General features: G+C 50.4%; 1 protein-coding gene across 2 annotated transcripts in view; it reads right to left on the reverse strand.

Annotated features, from left to right (window-relative positions):
- Mad1l1 (mitotic arrest deficient 1 like 1) overlaps window positions 1-22934 on the reverse strand; it is a 304565-nt gene that overhangs the window by 48325 nt on the left and 233306 nt on the right. For both annotated transcript variants that reach the window (XM_040751261.1, XM_040751262.1), the window contains one exon: window positions 7532-7722. In XM_040751261.1, coding sequence (XP_040607195.1) covers window positions 7532-7722 — 191 coding nt within the window. The remainder of the gene's footprint in view (window positions 1-7531; window positions 7723-22934) is intronic.

A 22934-nucleotide genomic window follows, 5' to 3' on the forward strand; every position in this document is an offset into this window, starting at 1 on the left:
CAGAGGCTGTGTGTGTGTGTGTGTGTGTGTGTGTGTGTACCTGAGAGTATCAGGAAGCAAAGCGGGAGAGGATGGTATCCCCAGGGCCAGTGTGTGTGTGTGTGTGTGTGTGTGTGTGTGTGTACTTGAGAGTGTGTCAGGAAGCAAAGCGGGAGAGGATGGTATCCCCAGGGCCAGTTTTACTTTCCAGGGAGACTCTACCTCAGCTGCACATCTGGTAGGCCTTGGTGTGCAGATGTGGAAGGTGGAGTGCTCTGGATAAAGCAGTAGTGGAGGTCAGAGCTTTATGGACTTTGCATCAACTGAGCTGCAGTGACTCTGACATGATTAAACTGTCAAGAAAGTCTTTAAAGTTTTTGTCATGGAGCCTATTCTTAAAGAATCAAAACTGGACACAGAAGATGTCCTTCAGTACGCAAATGGACACAACACTTCTGGTACATACAAATACCTGTGATGGAAAGGAATGAACAGGCCAGGTGTGGTGACCTACGGGAGAAGAGAAGATGACAAACTTGAAGCTAGCCTGAGCTACACAGTGACATTCTGTCTCAGTAAATAAATAAATAAAGGCTGGATGTTGAGCTCAGTGGTAGAGCACTGGCCTAGAATCCCCAGTGAGGGGCTGGGGTGTTAGTTTAGTAATAGAGTACCAGCCTAGAGTCCCACAGGGAGGAGTTGGGAGATGTAGTTCAGGGGTGAACAAAGCCCTGGGTTGCATCTCTAGTCCTGAAAAAAATCAAAACAAATGAGCAATCAAGTCCAGGAGAGACCCAGAGGAACCTCAAGTGAATGCTAACAAGTGAAGGAACCCAGTGCACAAAGGTGCACAGAGGGTCCCTCCTTTGGGACATCCCAGGAATGGAGCGTGATGGGTAGGAGATCTGCAGGGACTAGGGGGATGACAGATACCCAGAGGACTTAGAGACAGGGAGCTACTCTGTGGGACACTACAGTGGTGGCACACTTTTTAGTGCATTCACATAAACCAGATTATTTCATCAGCACAGACTTCACAACTCCCAGCAACGGGACAGGATAGGTTTAGGGACTGCAGCTGTCAGGCCACACTTGAACAAGATCGGTCAGCAGTATAAAAAACTTGGTTCAGGTTAGGACATAGAAGAATCTTACTTTACCCTCAACTTCTCTATAAACCTGTTGTTTATATTAGTTTTTAACAATACTTGGTGCACTGTAGAAATTCAGAGCTTGGTGCCATAAATACAGTTTCATTGAAACATGGCCACCCTGTTGTTATGTCTGTCCACAGCAGCAGAGCTGAGCTCCTAGAGACTGGGCTGTGAAGCTTTTTCCAGAGGGGAACTGACAGTGTTGGCTGAGGGCTGTGTACTGGGCTATGTCCCAGGCCCTGTCCTTTGTCCCTTCCTCTAAAAAGTGTACTTAGGAAACAAAAGGAAAGAGACCCCAAGGTCTCTGAATAACCCAGCCCTTGTAAGGCCATCCTGTGGATGAAGAAACTGACCCAGGCTTTCCTGATACTCCAGCCAGCAGGGCTCACACTCTGCAGGGTGGAATGGCCTTGGGTACAGGGCTCTCTTGACACTTACCTCTTCCTGTGAGCACACCTGCAGTCTCTGGCAGCCCTGCACTGTGGGTGCAGGTGTGCAAAAGCTGGCTGCCTCCTCACCTGCTCTTTCCATTCTGTGCGTGGGCTCTGTCCGCTTCCGCAAGAGCACGGCAGGCGGAATTACAATATACAGGTGGTGCTATGCCTGTGCTGAGGCTGGGCACGCAGCTGAGGAAGTGCCTACCCCAGGATGCCAGGCTGCAGGGGGATGGGTGGGCACAGCTCTGAGAGGCATGTAGCTCAGGCAACTTCTATCTGAGCAAATGTCAGTCACACTGTGTCCCCGGGACAAAGCCCCTAAAAGGGGTTTTGCATGGTCACATTGCAAGTTGAGTGCTGAGCCCACAACACACATTCCAACAGAAGTGCCATGATCCAGTTCCACAAACCAGCATTGCCTGGGAGGAACAGGAAGCTAGGAGTGGTCCAGACATAGGCCCAGAGCCCTGCTGATGGCATAGGGACACAACTGCAGCTGGTCTACTGCCCACAGGGCCCTGACCATGGCATGACCCTGGGCTTAGGTCTCTGATTGGGAAAATGTGCCAGTGAAAGGAAAGACTCCTTGACCATGCTTGTATGGTGGACCCTGCCTGCAATCCTAGAAGTCCAGGCAGGGTTTAGGAGCATCTATGGTTCAAGGCTTGCCTGGGCTACAGTGAGACCTTATATAAAGAAAAAACAAAGGAGAGGAGGCTGGGGTATAATTGTTTGCCATGTAAGCATAAGGACCTGGGTTTGATCCCCAGCACCCATGTGAAAACACTGGGCCCAGCCATGTGGATGAAGCATGGACTAATACTTTTATATATACATGCACTCTCACTCATTTACCAACAAGTCCCTTAGGTTGTACAGTCCTGCTCCCCAGATCAGGAACTTGAGCTAGATGGCTAAGATACTGCGATCCCAGAATCCAGGTCTGCCTATGGCTGGCCCCGAACAGTTCCTCCAGGCCCTGGATTATAGTGGACTACAGAATGGTTACAGGCATCAGTGAAAGGGACCCAAGGTCATGGCCACCTGTATCTCATGGGCTTTGCAGATAATTTTATTTGCTGCTGTTCAGCTTCTCATTTTTTACTATCCCACTCCTGTGACAGAAGTTTTCCCTTTGCACAGAGGGCCCTGGTGAACCACAGGGAATAAGATCAAACCAGGAAAGTTGGGAACGTTTGGTAAGACACTGCTTCCAGGTTCAGGTCTTTCCAAGGAAACTGGACACTCTGAGGTCTAACCCCTCTTGGGAGAGGAGGAGTGGGCCAGATGCCAGGCTCCCACTGCGTGCTGGAGCTGAGCTCTTGCCTTCCCCCACACAGCAGCCTTGGGAGGCAGCTCGGCCACCCACACATGGCAGAGGCTGGGTCCGGGCTGGGAAGGGAAGCGGAGTCATGTGGGACTGTGAGCCAACCCTCAATTATCCCAGCACACATTAGCAGAACCTGCTTGGCTGGAAGCAGGCCCCAGCTATTTCTAACTCTGCGACAGACCCCTCCTGCCTGGAAGTTGTTCGGGGCGAAAAGAAAATGAGCAGACGTTACCATGAGTTTGCCTGAGTCTGATTTGGTCATGCCCTGGGTTCAGGGGTCAGTCTGCCTCCTGCCTGCTCCCTATTCATTTTTCCTCTTCTCTCACCCATCACCAATAGATCTGTGAGCACCCTCTCTACTACCAGGCATTGGCTGGCGGATGAGGTTATAGGGCTGATTCAGCTCTGATAGTGTCACAGAGGGTAGACAATGGCCAAAGATGGGATGGGATGGGGCCAACTTAGCCTTAGAGTCTTGTACTGCATTGGGCAGGAGGATTTCTTAAGGCTGTGTGGGCCCATGGTCCAGAGGAGCCTCTGTCCTAGGAAGAACCTAGGTACCATGGAGAACATGGAAGCTGAAAACACAGGTGATCCAGTGTCCCAGAGATGCTTTAAGGCTGCTGTTGGAGGGCCTATGTTCCCTGCTAGGGGAGATGGGTGGGTAGGTGGAGAGTAGCCTGTGCCTGGGGTCTTGCCTCCTCCTTTTGAGACCTACCTGTCTGGCTTGCCCACTGTGGAAATGCTGGGGAACTTCTTTAAGGCTCTGCCAGGGACAGCAGCAGAAAAGACCCTGGTGTCATTACAGGCTGCACACAGAGGACAGGTCACCTAACAGGGACCTTAGGGTGACCCACATCTTCACAGGGTCCCACAGGGCCAACAGAACCTATAATTATCCATATTTGACAGATGAGGAAGCAGATGTGGAGGCAGGCAGATGGCCAGCACTGGCTCACACTGCAGTGCTCTGAGGACCAGGGTGTGTCCAGCATGGGGCTTCTGCACTCACTTCCATAGCCGGATAGACAACTAGTGTGGGGCCATAGGGACAGAAATCTCCAGGCTGGACACGGCCAGGTATGAGGAGGAGGCAGTGGGGCAAAGGAGTGGGCTCAGGCCATGCTTGATGCAGCAGGCCAAGAGGAGGCTCTGGAGAAAGCCAGAGCCCAGCAGCTGGCAAGAAACATTTTCAAGGCTCACGCTGAACTACCCACAAGACTCATTGTCCTTGGTACAGAGGGATGGGCCACAAGAGACTGAGGAGGGCAAGTGGGGGACTCCAGTGACTGTTCCAGACTCTGCTGGGGAGAGACAGCTACCCCTCTATCAAGTAAACTTATGAGGGCTGTGGAAATAGTCTTGTTGGTAAAGTACTTGTGAGGACCCCAATCCAACCCCTAGAGCCCATGTGAAAAAGCCAGATATGGCGGCACACTTGTCATACTAAGACAGGGAGGAGGAAAAAGGCAGGGCCTGGGGTCTAGCTTCTTTAGCAAGTTCCAAGCCAGTGGGAGACTATTTATCCCATTAACATTTTTTCTTTTGGTTTTTTGAGACAGGCTTTCTCTGTGGCTTTGGAGGCTGTCCTGGAACTAGCTCTTGTAGACCAGACTCGTCTCGAACTCACAGAGATCCTCTACCTCTGCCTCCCGAGTACTGGGATTAAAGGTGTGTGCCACCATCGCCTGGCAAGAGACTATCTAAAAGACTGATGGTTCTTACACAGAGCAGGTGAAGGTGTCCCTTGTAACCTCAATACACACATAGGTGTGCATACATGATCATGAACATGTACACATATGTGCATTCTTACAAAGAAAAAACGGTACAAGGAAGAGTTGATATACCCCAGTGTTGCCAGTGGGACACAATGCAATTGTGTTTGTTCTTCAATGTGCCACCACCCATCTCTCTACTAAGTTCACAAGGTATATATAGCCCCCCTCACCAGACCACCACATAACAAGTTCTTCACCTGTTGGCCACCATGTGACAAGGACCCTGACCAGTGATCATAGCAACACACCAGCACTTACCTGGCCACCATATAACACAACTTGAATCAACCTCTCTACTGTGTCTCAGAAGGTACATACATTGTGTGACCTGTCAAATGCCAGGTGTTGAGGGAGGCTCTAGTGTGGCTACACTAGACACCTTGATGTTGAGATGGTTTTTGAACCCTGGGTGTAGTCAGGAACTCAGGAGAGGTTTTTTTTTAACAGGCTCAACCACACTGGCTGAGGGTGATGTCCATGAGCAGACCACATGGGGCCGTCTTGTCTCTTCTGCCGGTAAGGGAGCTGCCTGGAGTGGAGCAGGGTTGGCTTGTTCCTGAGCCCCAAGCTAAACGCAGTTGCCTGCCTGTTGGTGTCACTGAGTACCCCGTGGGTCTGACCCACTGACGTCTGGAGAATGGTGTGTGTGTGTGTGTGTGTGTGTGTGTGTGTGTGTGTGTGTGTGTGTGTGTGTGTGTGTGTGTGTGTGTAGTTGGTCAGCAACTCCAAGGACAGCTGGTGGGCATGATCAAGGCACACCTCATCCTATGTGGGCAGTGAGGAACTGCGAGAGTATGAGGACAGTGTGTACCAGGTACAGTAAGCAACTACTCTTGCCCTCATTCTCTTGTGTGCTACGGAGGCTGTGGTTGGCAGGGCTAGCAGCAGGACCAGGGATGTGTCAGGTCTCATATACAGCTAGGAGGCCACCACAAGCGGCCTTGTGACAGAAGAAAAGTGAGCAGGACACCTAGAGCTGAGTAGACTGGAACTAGCAGGAACAGGGTGACGGGGCCAAAGCAGCACAGTGATGACTGTGTCTGCCTTTTGGGCAGGAGCAGAAGTGACATAAGCTTTTTAAAGACTGGCTCTCACTATGTAGTGTGACTGGCCTGCCCGAGAACTGGCTATGCACACCATGCTTTTAACAACCTCTAAAAACAATACAGTAGGGCCTCATGGGCATGCTGAGGTAGGAGGGTTGCAAATCTAAGGTCAACTTGAGCTACAGACAGAGTTCAAGGTAACATGGGCAACTCAGAAAGTTCCTGCCTCTAAATAGAAAGTAAAAAGAGAACTGGGGATGTACTTCAGTGGCAGAGTGCCTGCCTACCTAGCATACAGGAGGCCCTAGGTTCCAGCCCCACACCACCAAAGAACGAAACAAAACAAAAAACCTAGAATACTTTGGAATGCAAATTAGACCTTGTCTACAAACGTCAATGTAAGTGATGTGTTCATAGTGACAGCTGCTCAGTGCATCTTCATTTACCACTTAAGAAAAAAACCACAAGGAATCCCTACACTGTATTAAATTAAATACCCATCAGTGATCCTGAGTTATTCAAAGGTACACAGAAGTGAAGAAATACATTTCTGATAGCTTACTGACTTAGAGACTTTGGGCGTTCAAATATTTATTTACTTAGTCAAAGGTTTTGAGAGTGCTAAGAAGTGTAAAAAATGGATGGATGTAATTTGAGAAATTCAGAAAGTCTCCAAGATACACCACCAAGTTGCAAGAGACATTGTGTGAGGCACCTGATGTGCCTCTGACTATCACAATGGGCAGCATACCATGAAAGCGGCCAGAGAGATGGATGGGAACAAGGATAAATGAGTCCCTGGACAAATGATACGCAAAACTATTTTCCTGTGAAATTCTGCTTTGAATACGTAGGTCATACTGGGCATAGAAATGGAAGCTAGTTCCTGTTTCTACAGGGTCAGACAGCCTGGCCACAGACATCGTAGGTGGTCCAGCCACATGCGATGCAGAATGGAGCTGGCCACTCTCTGAGCTGACCACCCACAGCTACTGACCTGACCCTTCCCCCAAATAGTCACACACAACATTAGGATCATAGGCACACCAGGGTCACGTGTCATGCTGGTGCCATAACACCACCCCAGGGTCAGAAAGTAAGGCTGCTGCCAATGATGAGCAAGCCCGTACAAACCCAGATTTCCGGTTATACCATTCCATCTGCAACATGGAACAACTTCACTTCTGCTTACTCTGAGAACTTGTGCCCACATCTGGCCAGGCCATGTCCCAAGCACCCTCCCTCAGGGATATATTGCTCACGTTCAATTAAGAGGGACCCCTCTTCAGGTGCCCACTTTGAACATGAGATCTAACAGGTACATGCTTCCTGAAGACCACTGCCCCTTCTCTACCTTGCAGGGCTTACCCAGCTACCTACAGGATCAGCTTTAGTACCTTTGGCCTAACCAACGAGTATCGGGCATACACAGCCTTCTGTGGGCTATGCCCTGGCAGAAGTCTGGCAGCAAGGTGCCTGCCATACCTCTCACCATCCTCTGAGTACCTATTGCCTATGGACAAGGCCAAAGTGCCCCAACTCACAAGGCAGAGCTTAGCAGAGACTCACACAGTACAAATTAAAGAAAGCCAAATGGAAGTGGCCCCAGGCCAGTGCCCATCAAGAATGGGGGAAAAGGGGCCAGCATGTTCCCTTCTGCCATGGAAGACCATGCCTTGGGGGACATGGAGTTGCTCTAGCACATGACTCATTTCCCAAGGCTGACACTGACTTCCCTCCAAGTTAGGAGGAGAGCAGCCTGTGGCTGCATGAACTGGCATGATGTGCACACAGTGCTGCTTACCTTGAAGATGAGGCAGTCGGACTGGTGCTCGGCATACCGGGAAGTGAGGCGGTATTGATTCTCAGTGGTCACGTCGATCTGGTAGCCAGTCAGTGTGTAGCAAACCTTGCGGAACTCCTGGATCTTGGTCTGGAAAACCTCCTTGAGCCTCTGGTTCTTCAGCTCAGCACTTTCCACTTGCTTCCGCAGCTCTGCAGGGAGAAGGGCATGGTGTGAGAGCCACTGGGTACCGGTGTGACAGGGAAGATGGCCAAGGGAAGGGGCAAGGGTGAACCATGGCCAAGGGAAGGGGCAAGGGTGAACCATGGCCAAGGGAAGGGGCAAGGGTGAACCATGGCCAAGGGAAGGGGCAAGGGTGAACCGTGGCCAAGGGAAGGGGCAAGGGTAAACCATGGCCAAGGGAAGGGGCAAGGGTGAACCGTGGCCAAGGGAAGGGGCAAGGGTGAACCGTGGCCCGACTGGAGTCCCTGCTGCCTGGGGATGCCTGAGGCTGGTGCCCATCTGTGAGCTTTGAGAATCAGGAGAAAAAGGGGCAAGGAGCCAGATAAGCATTGTGACCTTCTGGTGACAGCCATAATGAAGTCACTGTATTAACAACAGTACTAAAACAACAACAACAACAAAAAACAAAACAAAACAAAAAAAACCCCACAGTACTCTGAAAGACAGATGCTGTGACTAAATAAGCTACTAGCAGAATGACAATGCCCAACAGGACATCACCCCTGGTCACTTCTGGGAAGCACTGTGGGATAATTGGTCATGCTTTGATGGTGGCTGGTCCCAGCTGGCCAGCAGGTTCCAGGCCCTGCTGGAGAAGGAAGCACCTGAGGTCCAGGTCTTCAGTGAGGGTCGGAGTCTCCAACCACTCTAGGCAAATGGACCATCACCAAACTGCAGCCTGAGCTCCTTCTTCCTGGGGCTGGTCACTTGCCTTGCATGAGCTAGCACATGACTCAGAGAAAGAGGCAGATGGAAGTCCATGCTGGCCACCTGAGACCAAAAAGACCGCCCTTGATCCTCAGCAAGGTCTGGCTGGGTTCCAGATAACCCTGCCTAGAACCTCCTCCCTGACTTCCCACGTGCCTCTGGGAGCATCATTCAGGGCAGAGCACAACCTCCCCAACTGCTCACCATAGTTTACTGGTGCCCAGGGAGAAGCCAGCTGTGCAAAGCCACCAGGAGCACACACAATTACCATGAATATCTCACCCAAGGTGCCTGCTGAGTAATTAAGCCCTGATTTATGCCCCAGTTAATTACCGAGCCTGGTTCCATTTACACACACAGGGACTGTCTTGAGCTGGGCACTTCCTAGAAGTCCTGCATGGAGCTCACAAGGGGAGCCCCCACAGGCCTGGGCTGTCAGGCTCTGGTAGTAGATGTGTTATGGGCCTCCCTTCACTGGGATGAGCGACTGTGGTAGGAGCAGGGAAGACTGGGCACTTCTGAGGAAGGGGATCCTGAGCAGAAGATGGGGAAAGGTGTCCCTAAGTCAGGAGCAGAGGTTCCATGGACCAGGCCCGGAGGGGGTCCCTCATGGGCTCACTGTGAAACAGTAGGAAGGGAAAGGTATATGGTGGGGCATCTTAGGTCAAGGCAGGAAGGAGAATGAACCCGTGCCCTGTAACCATGCATACAGATGGGTTGGCCTTCTAGAGATCAGCGGGGTCAGGGGAGCCTGCTCCCATAAGAGCCATGTGGGAACCAGAAGACCCGAGAAGTCCCAAGGAAAATGGAGGCCAAAGAAGCTGACTTCCCATTCAGTTCTTCTGTGTCTCCAGGCCATCTCCCAGGAGAGCGCAGTATGTGGCTGTCCTCGGATGTAGTTTTGAGGATCTAGCCAGGGCAATTCCTGAAGGCTAGCCTAAGTCAAATGCATAAACACAAAAGCTATATCGCCACTGTGATATGATGGCACATTGTCATTTTCTCTGAACAGAAGCACTCTGTCTGGGAGGCAGGGTCCTTAAGACTCAGTGAGTACAGAAAACTCACAGGGCTCAGGAAGCCCTAAGACTCTCGACCCTGCCCCCAAGGTTTTAGAGGGAGAGGTGACTCTCCACCTGGCCGAGCTGCCTGCAAGCTGCAAAGTTCCCAATGGTGGGTGGGGTGGGCTTTTTGGTGCTGCAGCTCTTCTGTGACATAAGGAACTGCTTACTCATACCCGTTAGTAACCCCAATGAACTCACGGCTTCATTCACCTAGACTTGGGTGGATTGCTCTGCTGTTGGTGCCCTATCTAGAATGAACAGATTTTTTTATGGCCCCCAGGAAAATTCACACACCTCCAGATGAACACACCCTAGATTCATTCACAAACAAGGAGACAGCACAACCACTGGGCCATGGAGCTGAAGGGCTCCAGCAGGGCTACTCCTGCCTTTGCTGCCCCTCGTAGTCTAGAATATACAGCCCATCCGCAGTCCAGTGCGGGAATCACACTCTGAGAAAGGCATGCTGGTTCCGGGGGCTGTGAGGAGAAATGGCCTGACAGACCCAGCCTGTGGGCAGCAGCTCACCTGTGGGGCTGTCGCCTGGCTGCTGGCCCTGCCCTGTGGCTCTATCATCCATCACCCAGCATAGAGGCCTTGGCAGACACTGTTATCCACAGGACACAGGCCCAGAGACTTGATTAATCGAGTGATCAGACTATGAAAATGAAAGGTTAATTGGCAGCCCTGACCCCAAGACTCTTCCTGGCATCCCTTGGCCCCTCCTCCTCCTCGAGACAGAGCCTTCAGTGGGAGAATAAATTCACCAACCACACTTCCCAGGGACGTTCCAGTCATCAGAGACTGCGATAACTGTTGATAGACCTCAGACATCCAAACGGGAAGATTAAATCTTAGGACCAAACACGGGCTGACCTTGAGGAAGGATGGGCTCTTTTGTGCAGTTCAGATTTCAGAGGCAGGTAGGAAGCTCAGGTCTATGGGGACAGTTAGTGTGCTTCTTGGGGATGAATGGAGAGGAGGTGCTCTGATCACATGCCTTACAGGCATGGTTGTGGTCACAAAGGAGGAACACCTGTTGCCATTGGGCTGGGAGTGGAAGCCACCTCCTTCAGGGAGAGGTGAGGCCAGTGAGGGGGCAGGGAGAGACAGACCAGACAAGCACGGTGTGATGCCCAAAGCCTGAAAACAATCATTTGATTTGGGGTGCTTCAACTTCCCTGTGCTCGGTGGCTTACATAAACAAGAATGAATAATTCACTTCCATGGTTTGGATTAAATAAATAAAAGATGGGCTCCACCTTGGAAGTGTCACTACTCTGCTGCCACTAGCTGTCACTCAACCTCTTTCAAAATTGACCAAGAACAGAGGTTGCTTTTGGGCTACTCCTAGGAGGCAAAGGGCCTTGGAGTCTGCGGTGACATACTCTGTCCTTGGGGAGATGTCTTCAGCTACTCATGAGTGTGCAGGTAACAACATGGTGGGGGGGGTGGACAGAGTGGCAGCTGGGGTGAAATTCAGGGAGCTCTAGACCACAAACCTTAGGCCTCAGGAGGCCTGGAGGTCATTCTGAGGCCAAGACACAGAAAAGGGCAGTCTTGTTCTAGGGAGTTCTTTTTTAGATTTGCAGGGTCAGTCCCTGGGCCACAGTCTCTCTCTATGGCAACTGAGGCCCTTCGAGCTCTGGGTGCCCTTTCATCTTGTCACAGGCCTTTCCAACTCTCAAGTCCTACCATGCTGTCAGGAAGAAGCTGTGGTTACTGTCATTCTCCAGCTCTGGGTCACTCTCCTCAGTCTTCCCAGGCAGGGTTCTCCATGCCCTCCCTTCCCATGGCCCTCTCTACAAGGACAGTCCTAACTACCCTATAAGCACAGGACTGTGGCAGGTGACAAGTGGGAGCCAGGGAAGGGACGTGATTGCTCATGAGAACCCAAGCCAGACTTGATGGCTGGCAGAGACTATGGGCCACAGTGGTTTCCAGAGTGGGCCTGGGGTACATCAGGTCTTGCCCCCAAACCCTGCCCGCTGTACCATGTCTGGCTTGTAAGCTAGGGCACACCTGTTGGCTAGCTCCACTACCCTAGGGAGGGCACAGAATGGCTCTGATCCTCACTATCTTAGCTCCATGCTTGCTCTTTGGACTCACAGGAGGCAGCTATTAAAGTTCCGAGGGAAGGACACGGGACAGAAGTAGACTGTGCACTACCAGATAAAAGTTAGTGGGGATGCACACTCCTGCCTAAGAGCAGAGATACTGGCATAACAAGCGTTTATGGGCTCAGATCTCTGGAGTCTCAGCTCCTGGCCTGAAGTCAACAGAATGGCTGACATCAGAGGGGTCAGAAGGACACATAAGGTAGACACAGAAGAGGTAACCAGAGAGAAGACGGTCATGGGGCTCACAGCAGTCACACCTGTGCCTGTACAGTCTGTAAACAGAAGGTGGGTGCTGGGCCTGGTGTGTTTTTTATTTAAAGATTTTTTTAATTTTAAGCTGTGTGTGTGTGTGTGTGTGTGTGTGTATGTTTTAGTGTGGATATGTGTGTGTAAATGCAGGAGCTGTTGGAAGCATCAGATGTCCGAAGGTCTCGGAGTGATTGTGAGTTGCCCGATATGGATGCTAGGGATTGAATTAAGGTTCTCTGGAAGGTATGTGCCCTTAACTGCTGAGACACTTCTCCATGCCCTGTGCTGGTTGGTTTTTGTAAACTTATACAAAGCCTGGAAGGGGGAAAAGAGAGAACCTCAGTTGAGAAACTACCTCCTTCAGACTGTCCTATGGGCATGTCTGTGGAGCACTGTCTTGATGGCTAATATATGTGGGGGGGGCAGGTGCCTTCCTGGGGCACAAACTAGTCAGCAGCCTTCTTCTGCTTCAGGTCCCTACATGGTACCTCTTGATGATGGACTGCAGCCTATAAGGCAAATAAGCGTTCCTCCCCAAGTTGCTTTTTAAAAATCATTTATTTTTATTTTATGTGTATGGGTGTTTTGCCTGCATATATGTCTGTGTGAGGCCTCCAGATCCCCTGGAGCTGGAGTTACAGACAGTTGTAAGCTGTCATACGGGTTCTGGATTGAACCTAGTCTTCTGGACGAGCAGCCATCTCTCCAGCCCCCAAGTTGCTTTTGGACAGTGTTTCATCACAGCAGCAGGAGAGCAAACTACAACAGCCTCTATCAGTCCTGTACCCTCACGCTCACCTTCACTGGGCTGCTGCAGCTCTGGGTCACAACAGTGTCAGCCTTTATGACCCTGGGGTCAGCTCTGCAGGACAACAAAGGAAAGTCCTCCTGTTTTCTCTTTGGGGAGAGAAACATACAACCACCAAAGAAAACTACCGAGGGTCTGATCCCCAGCTCTGCATAGTGGTAAGTGCCTGTAATCTTAGCACTTGGAAGGTAGAGGCAGGAGGATCAGAAGTTAAAGTCATCCTTGGTTACATAGTGAGTTATGGCCAGCCTGGGCTACATGAGATGCTGTTTCAAAACTCAAACCAAAAAACAGCATGCCAAGGTCCTAAGGAACTGAGAACATAGGCAAGGCTCTGGGTTCTATTCACAGCATGGGGGACAGGCCTGCCAGAGTCCTGTTCGGAATGGTAAGCCCACTTCAGTGCCTAGCACACAGCATCCCAGATCCCAGAGCACTGAACCTTCTCGGCTCAGGCAAGAGACACGATGAGAGAACAAGGGGGGAGGGGGAGACCTGCATGACTGCAGAAACCACCAGGGCAGGTGCCTGTGGTGTCAGCAAGAGCCTACCCGATGCTCTTCAGAGTAGCTCACGCATTGTTCTGATCTCAGGATGTGACCCCAAGAGGACTAGCCAAGGGTAAAAATCTGAGCAGAGGTGACAGATGGCCCACTGTGTCTCAAAGCACTGAGAGGACACTGACAGCCTCTCCAGAGAGTTCCAGAAACTCAAGCTCAGGCATGTTGGCTGGTATGGAAAACCAAACCTCATCTCCATGCCAGTTAGGCAAGATGAGGATGTGTGTGCTGAAGTAGCCAGGTCAGAGCATCACTGACTCAACATGGGTCCCAACAGAGCCGAGTGTGGAGAGGGATGCATGCATGCATGCATGCATGCATGTATGTATGTATGTGTGTGGATGTGTATGCTTATCAGATGTCCGAAGGTCTCGGAGTGATTGTGAGTTGCCCGATATGGATGCTAGGGATTGAATTAAGGTTCTCTGGAAGGTATGTATGCTGGGACACAAGAGCATACTCATGCTGGAAAGAGAACGCAGCCATCCTGTTTGCTGAGAAGCAAGAGCAGTCATGCAATTAAAAAGCAGGTGTCTCAGTCACTGTTCTATTGCTATGAGGCGACACCGTGACCAAAGTAACTCACAAACTAAAGTATTTAAATGGGGACTTGTTTATAGTTTCAGTCCATGATTATCAAAGCAGGAAGTATGGTTGTAGGCAGGCAGGCATGGCACTGGAGTAGTAGCTGAGAGCTTACATTTGATTGGCCAGTGGACCTGGTATGGGCTTTTGAACCTCAAAGTCCACCTCAGTGACACACCTCCTCTAGCAAGGCCACTTCCTAATCTTTCCCAAACAGTTCCACTAACTGGGGACCAAGTATCCAAACATATGAACCTATGAAGGCCATTCTCATTCAAACAGCCATAACGGGCTAGGCACAGCAGTGCAGGACTGAGTGCTATAGCAAGGGAACTGGGGCAATCTGCTACCACATTGGCACTCGAATGAAAACAACCTATACTTGAGTGTGAGCATGCAGGAAGGAAATACAGCCAAGTTCTCTCATAGCTTGGAAAGCAAACATGCTTATACCAAGGCCATCGGGAAACACACATGCTACCTTCATGGTGACTGAACGTCACTGTGAAGGGGCACTGATCATGATGAAGGAAAGGGCTTCCTCAAGGGAGATGACAGGTAAGGATGACACCACCAGGGATGCCCAGGGTTATGTGGCCCTCTTCTCTGGCTCCCACCTTTGAAGATGGGCTCTCCCCTTCTTCCTGGCTATAATGCTACGGGGTAGGAGCAGAAAGGAGGGTGTGGTCCAATGGAACAGTGATGGCCCTAATGCCCCCACCATCTGATTAAGAGCTAAAAGCATAACCATTTTCCCTTCTGAAAAATGGTGGAAGGTGAGGAGGAAGAGAGGAGGAAGGGAGGAAGAACTGTAGTTGGTATGTAAGATAAAAAACAAAAACCTTGATGAATAAAATCCACTTAGCCAAAGCTGGGATTTTCAGACCTTTCAAAAATCACCACGCTATTAGGATATCATACACTACAGCTAGAACAACTTTGGCTCCCAACCTTAGGCAGAGGTGCTGTTTCCAGCTTGCTCAGCCTTGAAGATGAGGAAGTAGACAGAGAAGGTCATGGTCTAAGCTTGTCCTGATGCTCTGCTGGGCCCAGGAGTCTATTCCTGTCTCCCCTGTGAGGAATATCTGTGTACCATGGGTTGAGGACATGGTTGAACTCTCTCCTGTGTCTGGTCAAGTGGCTGGACAATACCCGGTCTTTGGTTTCTGCAGACATGCACACTGACCAGAAGGGATGGTGTTTCAGACTCACCGGAGTAAAGGGATCCTCTCTGCTTGGCCACGGCCCAGGCCAGCAACTCAGACTTCCACATGAACCCCCTTCCTGACTTTACAAGGGAAGGGGATGAGACTTGTCCTGCTGTGTGATGACAGGGACTGTGTCTGAGTATCTGCTTCTAGGCCGGGGAGACTGGTGGCTACCCAGAGAAGTCCCTAGGACTTATGTCCCTGGATACAATCAGGCACTGGAGGTGCTGGCCCTGTTCAGACCCAAAGCAAACGTGCATCTAAGGACTGAATTATTCATGCCTAGCTAACTTCCAAACCATTCCAGTTTTACATTTTTAAATATTTAATAATTAGCCATCAAATATTTATGCAATTTTATTAGCAGCTGTGGAGGCCGGGCACTGCTGGGGCTGTGACAGGGATGCGTGCCCTGCTCCCTGTAGCTGCCTGGAGAGAGTGGCAGGAGGAGGTGTCCCAGAGCACTACCTAGAGCATGCTGGGTCCCTATGGGCTCAACCCTCTGACACTAGAGGGAAGAAGTGGCCAGCTCAATGTGGCACAGACCACCAAAGGCTATTAGGTACCCCAAACCCAAACTTCAAGCAAACAACCAATGGCTGGCAGGTGGAGGTCATGTTCCATGCCAACTGGATACTTTTGGGGTTCTCCTTCCCTGAAACCATCCTGCAGAGTGACAAGTAGGGCAGCTGATCTAAGATGGGGACCTGTAGTTCCCAAAGTGACCACCACCACTTGCCAATCAGGTCTCCTGTTGCCCTATGGAGATGGGGTTGCTTTAACTCTACTGATGCCACAGGCCCTGAGGTTTGGTCCCCATCACCAGCCTGTGTCCCCTGCTGGGCCGGAAATTGCATGGTTTACACCAGCCTTAGCGATGCTTGCTTGCTCTGGAATTATATGCAGATGAGCAGACTGTGTGCACCCGCCTGGCTGCTGGCAGCCGCCCCTGGGTAAGCTCTGAGCGCCTTTCAAACGGGCCATCTCTGTGTGATTAACTGCTCACTCCAGCAAGCAGCTTGTCACCTTGCACAAAAATGATTTGAAAAGACACTGGCAATTACAGCCCACCAGATTACAGGGTGGGAGAGTCCCGGGGTGACAAGCGGGTGCTGATATCATATTCGTTCTTGTAAGACTTCCATCCCCCACCCCAGGGACAGAGTAAGAGAGGCCCTGCAGCATCAGGCTGCACAGTCCCTGTGGCAGCACTCTCAGCAGTAGAGGATCAGCAGCCCCTGGTGTCTGCTGTCCTCCAGGATGGGAGGGACACTGCACTGGCTGATGGATGTGGAGACAAACCAGGGGCCCAGAAGATCCCTATTACCCAACCTGGGTCTTCAGGATTATAGTAGCCCAAGGGACATTCACAAACACCTACTGGGTACCAGATGATGCTACTTCAGGTACCACCCTGGGGTTTGAGCAGTGGCTTCCATCAGCAACTCAGGCCTTGGCTCAGAGAGACCCCTGGCCGCTGGCTAGCAGGGCTATACTACATGGTCCTGTACATGTCTCCCACTGCTGACTCCACTTTATGGCTCTACCTGTTGAGTCATCAGCCAGGCCTTCCTCCACTACATGGATCCTTCCTAAAGCAGGCCTCTCTGCCCTGTGGCACAAGCCTGAAGTGCCCACCAGAGGCCCCATCAGTGACAAGCAAGGGCCATGTACACTGCTGTATGACTTCTGGCTCAGAAAAATAAGGGTCACAGGTTGGGATCAAACTACATGCAGCCCCATGTGGGGCTGGACCATGACTCTGGTGTGAGCCTCCAGGTGGCTATAAGCACCACCTAACAGGCCTTCCTCCCCACTCCATCTGGCATAAGGGGAGCTTTGCCTGGGTCCATCAACCCTTCCTCATGACCCCATTGACAGGTGTGCCCCAGTCCTAAGGGATGTACTCTTACTTCTGCTCTATTATACACCTGCCAGTTACCACCTAAATGGAAAGCTCCCCTGCCAGTAACCAAAGTTGCTCTAGACTGTAGCCCCTGTCAACTTGCCATCCACCTTTGCAGCCTTTGTCCCAGGTAATGAGGCTCCCTTGGGTTCCTGCAGACTTTGCACTATCCCAGAGCCCCACACTGACCGCCCCCCCCCACACACAGAGACCAATCCTGCTTAGATCCTGTTTTGCTAGAGCTGACTGCCCTCCTGATCCAATGCAGGAGGTGTGGATGGGGTTTCCCTTCCTTCTACTGATATGGAAACCCAGCCCTAAGTGCTGGCTTGGCTTCTGCTACTCTGCTGTGTGCAACAGGTTCACTCACACACACCTGAACAGTATAGTTCTCTGCCATGCTACAAGCGGCCCTGGACTTCTGCCTCTGAAAGAGGACCATGCTTGGTGGTGTACTTATAGAACAAGCCCCAACACCTCCAAGTGCTTTTCTTCTAGACTTTCCTTGAGCTTCTGCACCTCTGCTGCTTTGAGGGTCCACTTCCTCTACTGTATAAGTCCCTGGAGGCAGAGACTGGGTCTCCCTTGGGGCAAGCCCAGTACCCATAGTGCCTGGGACACAAGGTCACTGAAAGAGGCTTAGCAGCCCTAAATGAGCTGATGGGCAGAAGAGAAAGTGGCCCCACACTCTCCTTAGACATTGGGGCTGGATAGCCTGGAACAACCTGTGATCCCACTTGAAGGTGTCTAACATACATAGCTATAGAGGACCGAGGAACCAGGACTGGAAAGCCTTGGACACACAGACCATTTGAAGGTAGAGAGAGGAAGGCTGGGAATGTGGCTTAGCAGGTAAACCATTTGGCTAGCATGCATGAAGTTCTGGGTTAATCCCCGCCATGGTATAAACCAGATACTAGTGCACACTCGTAGTCCCAGGTCGTGGGAGGGAGAAGCAGAGATCAGAAACTCAAGGCCAGTCTAGAATACATGTCTCAAAGGAAAAACAAACAAACCAAAATCCAAAATACAACAACAACAAAAAAAAAAAAAAAAAGGAGGAAAAGACTAGAGCAAGGCCTGGCTGGCTGCAGGTGCTCATGCCATCTAGACCACTGCTGGATAGCACTGCAGGGTGTAAGATGCATTGTGGAGGGTAAGATGCCAGCCAGTACTACTCGAGGACTGGTCACCACTCAGCCTCTGTTGGCAGCACGTGAGTCTCTTTGACAGGCCACTGAACCACAAACTCACCCAAGGACAGCCAGTTCAAGAGCTGGGGACCTGCCTTGGCTCCAAAGGCCAAGTTTCTCTTTAGGGGGGCTCTGCACCAGGAAGCGCTGGCAGGGAGGCTGGCAACAGATAAGAAGGGAGAGTTGGGGGTGGGGATATCAAAGGCATAGTTGGGATAATACAGAGAGCCAGATGGGAGCAGACCCAGGGAAGCCAACCCTGGGATAAGGGCCACTGAAGGCTCTAGTAACTCCTGTCCTGGGTGTGGTGACTCTGGCAGCCATTAGGTACACATTCCTTGTGAGCATGCGGCAGGACTGTGCTCCCTGGTATCTGAGCTGATGACTTCTCTCCACCAGATCTCAGCTGGGTAGTTCTACAAGGTTAGGGCTACATTCAGGTTGCAGTTTGCGGGAGGTCATTTCCAGTCCAAGATAGGCAGAGGGCTTGGGGACCAGGAGAAAAGTCACAGACTACAGTATCAACTTTGGTGATGAAAGACTGAGTGGGGGAGAACAGAGCTCCAGCTGCCTGGGCGTTCAGAGTGACTGTCTTCCAAGTTCAGTAAATGCCATCATGGGAAGTTCAACTGTGACCCCCTTCCAAAAGGCTGATCCCAGATGGGTCTGTGGACTGTTTACATCCTACTGTAGAGTGATGGGGAGGGTCATGAGACCCTCACCTTAGTATCTAGTTATACCTGCCACCTGTTACATGCAACCTTAATTGTACTTAGACTCAGACTAGAGTAACTGTTCTCAACCTGCACATCAGATATTTATATACTATTCATAACAGTAGACAAATTACAGTTATGAAGTAGCAATGAAATAATTTTAGGGTTGGAGATCAACACAACATGAAGAACTGTATTAAAGGGTTGCAGCATTAGGAAGGTTGAGAACCACTGGGCTGGAGTATATAGGCTGGGAAAACAAAGGGATGGAGGAATACATCTATGTGGCTAGGGGAAACTCTCATCCCTGCTGGGTATGGTTTTGCAGTGTGGCCAGTTGAGGGACAAGCACTCCCACCCTTGTGAACAGCCCCTAACCTATTCTCTGAAAGAAAGCCTAATAAACTCATTGGCAGACACAACTCTTGCGCCTATCGCATGCACTGCTATCTTCTATTGCAAGGGCCTCTGGTGGAGCTGAAATAAAGGCTTGAGTGCTACAGCAGAGGTTCTAGAATGTTCAAAACAGCAGCACGCGGGCTCCTATGTTACTACTGAGCTGGGGAGGCTCAGACAGGCCTGCCTGGCGTAGACTCACCTATTCTTGTTCCCAGGAGGCTGGATAGTGAGGTAGGAAACTACTTTTGACAAAGAGCATCATGGAGTTGGGGAGGCAGATGGCAGCATGAGGACTTGGTTTCAAATCCCTAGCACTCATGTAAAAAGTCAGGTTTGGCCACACGTCTTTAACCCCAGAGCTGTGAGGAGTGGAGACAGGAGGAATGCTGGGGCTTGCTGGTTGCCAGCCTAGTTCCAGGTTCATGAGAGATTCTGCATCAAAAGATTAAGATGGAGCACAATGGAGGAGGAGATTGGACACTCTCTTCTAGTGTCTACATCCATTTGTGTGCACACCCACATACACACACACACACACACACACACACACACACACACACACACACACACGGCCTATTCATGTCCTCTAGAAGAGCCACAACTTTCAAAGAAAGGTTTCACACATACAGATAACCAGAAACCAATAGGTAGGACACCATCACATGTGTATATACACATCTTTCATTTCCCTGCCTAGACAAATACACTTGAAGCAGAGAATTGCATCACAAAGCAAGAAACTTCCTTCCACAGGCATGCAAGGCAGGCTGTGTGCCAAGAGAAGACTAGGGCTGAGGCAGTGGCCTGCCATCCTCTGGACAGGACAGAAGCTCTGATGGAGCCAGTGGACAAAGGCAGCAAGGACGAGTCACATCAGAGCCACATGCTGGAGTCACGTCTTCATGAGGCTGAGAGCAGGTGATCCGTTCCACACACTGGATGTAATATTAATTTCTGACACTGGGTGTACAGAAACCATAATTCCCTGGAACGTGAGCTCCCTTTGGGGATGGTGGTGTTCAGAGCTCATCTTTTATTGACCGAGTCATTCTTGAGTCAATCTGTCTGCACTTGGCGAGACAAGAGTTTTAAGTCTCTTTTGTCCCTCCTCCTTGAGACGAAGCAGTGTATTAAAAACCTGCTAATGCGTGTGATGGCCTCGGACATGATATGGAACCAATTCTTCAGACAGCAGATTAAGGAAAAGGCTACTGAACCAACTCAGCAGCTGGAGCAGCTCGGAAAAGGTTTAGGAAGGCTGCTAGTGTCGGGCAGCAACTGAGACCTTGAAAACCAGGCAGAACAAGAGGAAGGCCATGGCTAGGCCAAAGAGGAGCCCAGGTAAGAAGAGAGGAGCTGGGGATTCTTGTTTTCCTGTTGCATACTAGCTTGGGACACAGGACAGGGACTGGCTGGGTTGGAAATCATCGATTGTCAGAGAGAGGAAGCAAAGGTAGCCCTCCTGCTCCTCATGGCCTGGAGTCCAGAGGGGGCTGGTAGTCTTGGTCTATGATGGCATGAATGTTGTAACTTGTTGATGACTAAACACAGTCAGAGCTGGAGCTGAATCCAAGTTGCCTAAATTCTATTAGAGGAGGAGTGGGGCTCTGCTGACTCTATGTGTGCATGTACATGTGTGTGCATATAAATGTGGACATGCACATGAGTGTGTGTGCATGCCTGGGTATGCACAGACATGCATATGTGTGCACACACAAGTGCATGTGTGCATATCCCACATATGCACATGTGTATGAACATGCACATGTATGTGTAGGCCAAGGACAATTTTGAGCATTGTTCCTCAGTTCACCTTTTGCTCTGAGTTAGAGTCCTGGGTCTCATGAGATAGAAAGAGAGAACTGACTTGTGAAAGCTGTTCTATGGCCTCCATATGCACTGCCCCACATACAGACAGATGCATACAAAATAAAGAAAGAAAAATGTCAATCATAATGTTAAAAAAAAGTCAGTCTCTCATGACTGGAGCCACCAAATAGGATAGACTGACTGGTCAAGGAGCCCCAGGGATCCATGTATCTCCATCTCAATACTGGGGTCTTGAGCTCATGGTACCATGCCCAGATTTTTAAATGTGGGTTCTGAAGATGGCTCCCACACTACTGGTAAGGCAAGAGTTTACCAGCTAAACTATCTCCCCAGTCTTCCACTAACCATTGATCCCACCTTTTCCAACACTGCCCAAGGTTCCCTGAAGTCCTTCCAGTTCTCAGCATTTTAACAAGAACATGCTGTTCATTTACAGAGACAACACACATAGCACCCTGACTGTCACAGTGAACATGGAGAGCAGAAGCCCCATTGCCCTGGGTGTCCTGCTAGGGCTGACAGACTATCTCCTTACACCACAGCAGAGAGTCTATTTTGCATGAGGAGGAGCTTCAGGTGCTGGGTTGAGTAGTATCTGGTAGAGGAAATCTCAAGGCAGCACAGCATTCAGACTGACATGGGCATTACTTGCTCCTGTTAGCTGAATTTGCAGTGTGAGTGAGCTCAAATAAGAGAGGAGCAGGGAGATTCAGAAATCTGAAGCTTGGCCAGAAAGTGCATGTTACAGTAGGCTGAGGAGGTGACAGACATGGCCTGGGCATCTTGAAATCAGACGGGCTGTAGCTCTCCTCAGGAGGCTCTCAGAGATCTATGTTCCCAAATAGAGGGGGGATAGCTCAATGGTTCACCCCCTCCCCAAGGTTATATAAGTAGTAAACAGTTGCTGGGGGAAGGAGACTCTTCAGTGGAGCTGCCTGCAAGTTGTGCTGGAAGCTCTAGGGGCGCAGCCTGCAAGAGTCGTCAGCATGCTGGGGTGAGCCATGATGCAGCTGCTGGAATCACCCACACTTCTGCCAGCAACCCATCACCCATTATAAGTAACCCTGTACCCACATTCCTGTATGGAACCCCAATAAACTCACTGACTCACCATGCTAGACTTGGATAGAATTATCTCTTTGGACTGTTATTGTCACCTGAATTTGGGGTGAATAGACTCCCCAGGAAAAGTCACACAATACACCTGTTTACCAAGAGGCAAGAAGGAAAAAGGCAGTTGGCTCAGAAAAGCACGTGAAGGGGCAGGCAGTCCTCCAGGCCCAGAAAACCCATGGCCTCTGCTTCACGTGTGACAAGGGATGGGTTGCCAGGGCAGGAGAGAAGTGCCAAGAGTTGGTCAAACACATTCATTAAGACAGAGTGATTCTGGACTAGAACCTGCATCATGAGTTGATCATCAGAGTCACAGAACTGAAGCTCTTTTTTATTATTATTATTATTATTATTATTATTATTATTATTATTATTATTATTATTATTATTATTATTATTATAACTCAGGCTAGCCTCCATCTCATTAGATAGCTAAGGATAAACTAAAAACCCCGGTTCCCCTTGCTTCCACCTCCAGAGTGCTGGGTTTGGAGAAGGCAAGTGTGGTGATTAGGTTTTTGTCCACTTGATACAAGCTAGGGTCATCTGAGAAGAGGGAAACTTGATTAAGAAAATGCCACCATCAGACTGGACTGCAGGCAAGCCTGAGGCATTTTCTTCACTAATGACTGATATGGGAAGGCCCAGGCCACTGCTGTGCAGTGTCAGCCCTGGGCATGTGGGCCTGGTTCCATAAGAAAGTGGGCTGAGCAAGCCATAGG

This window comes from Mesocricetus auratus, unplaced genomic scaffold (assembly GCF_017639785.1).
Source record: "Mesocricetus auratus isolate SY011 unplaced genomic scaffold, BCM_Maur_2.0 Super-Scaffold_100008, whole genome shotgun sequence".
NCBI classification, from domain to species: domain Eukaryota; kingdom Metazoa; phylum Chordata; class Mammalia; order Rodentia; family Cricetidae; genus Mesocricetus; species Mesocricetus auratus.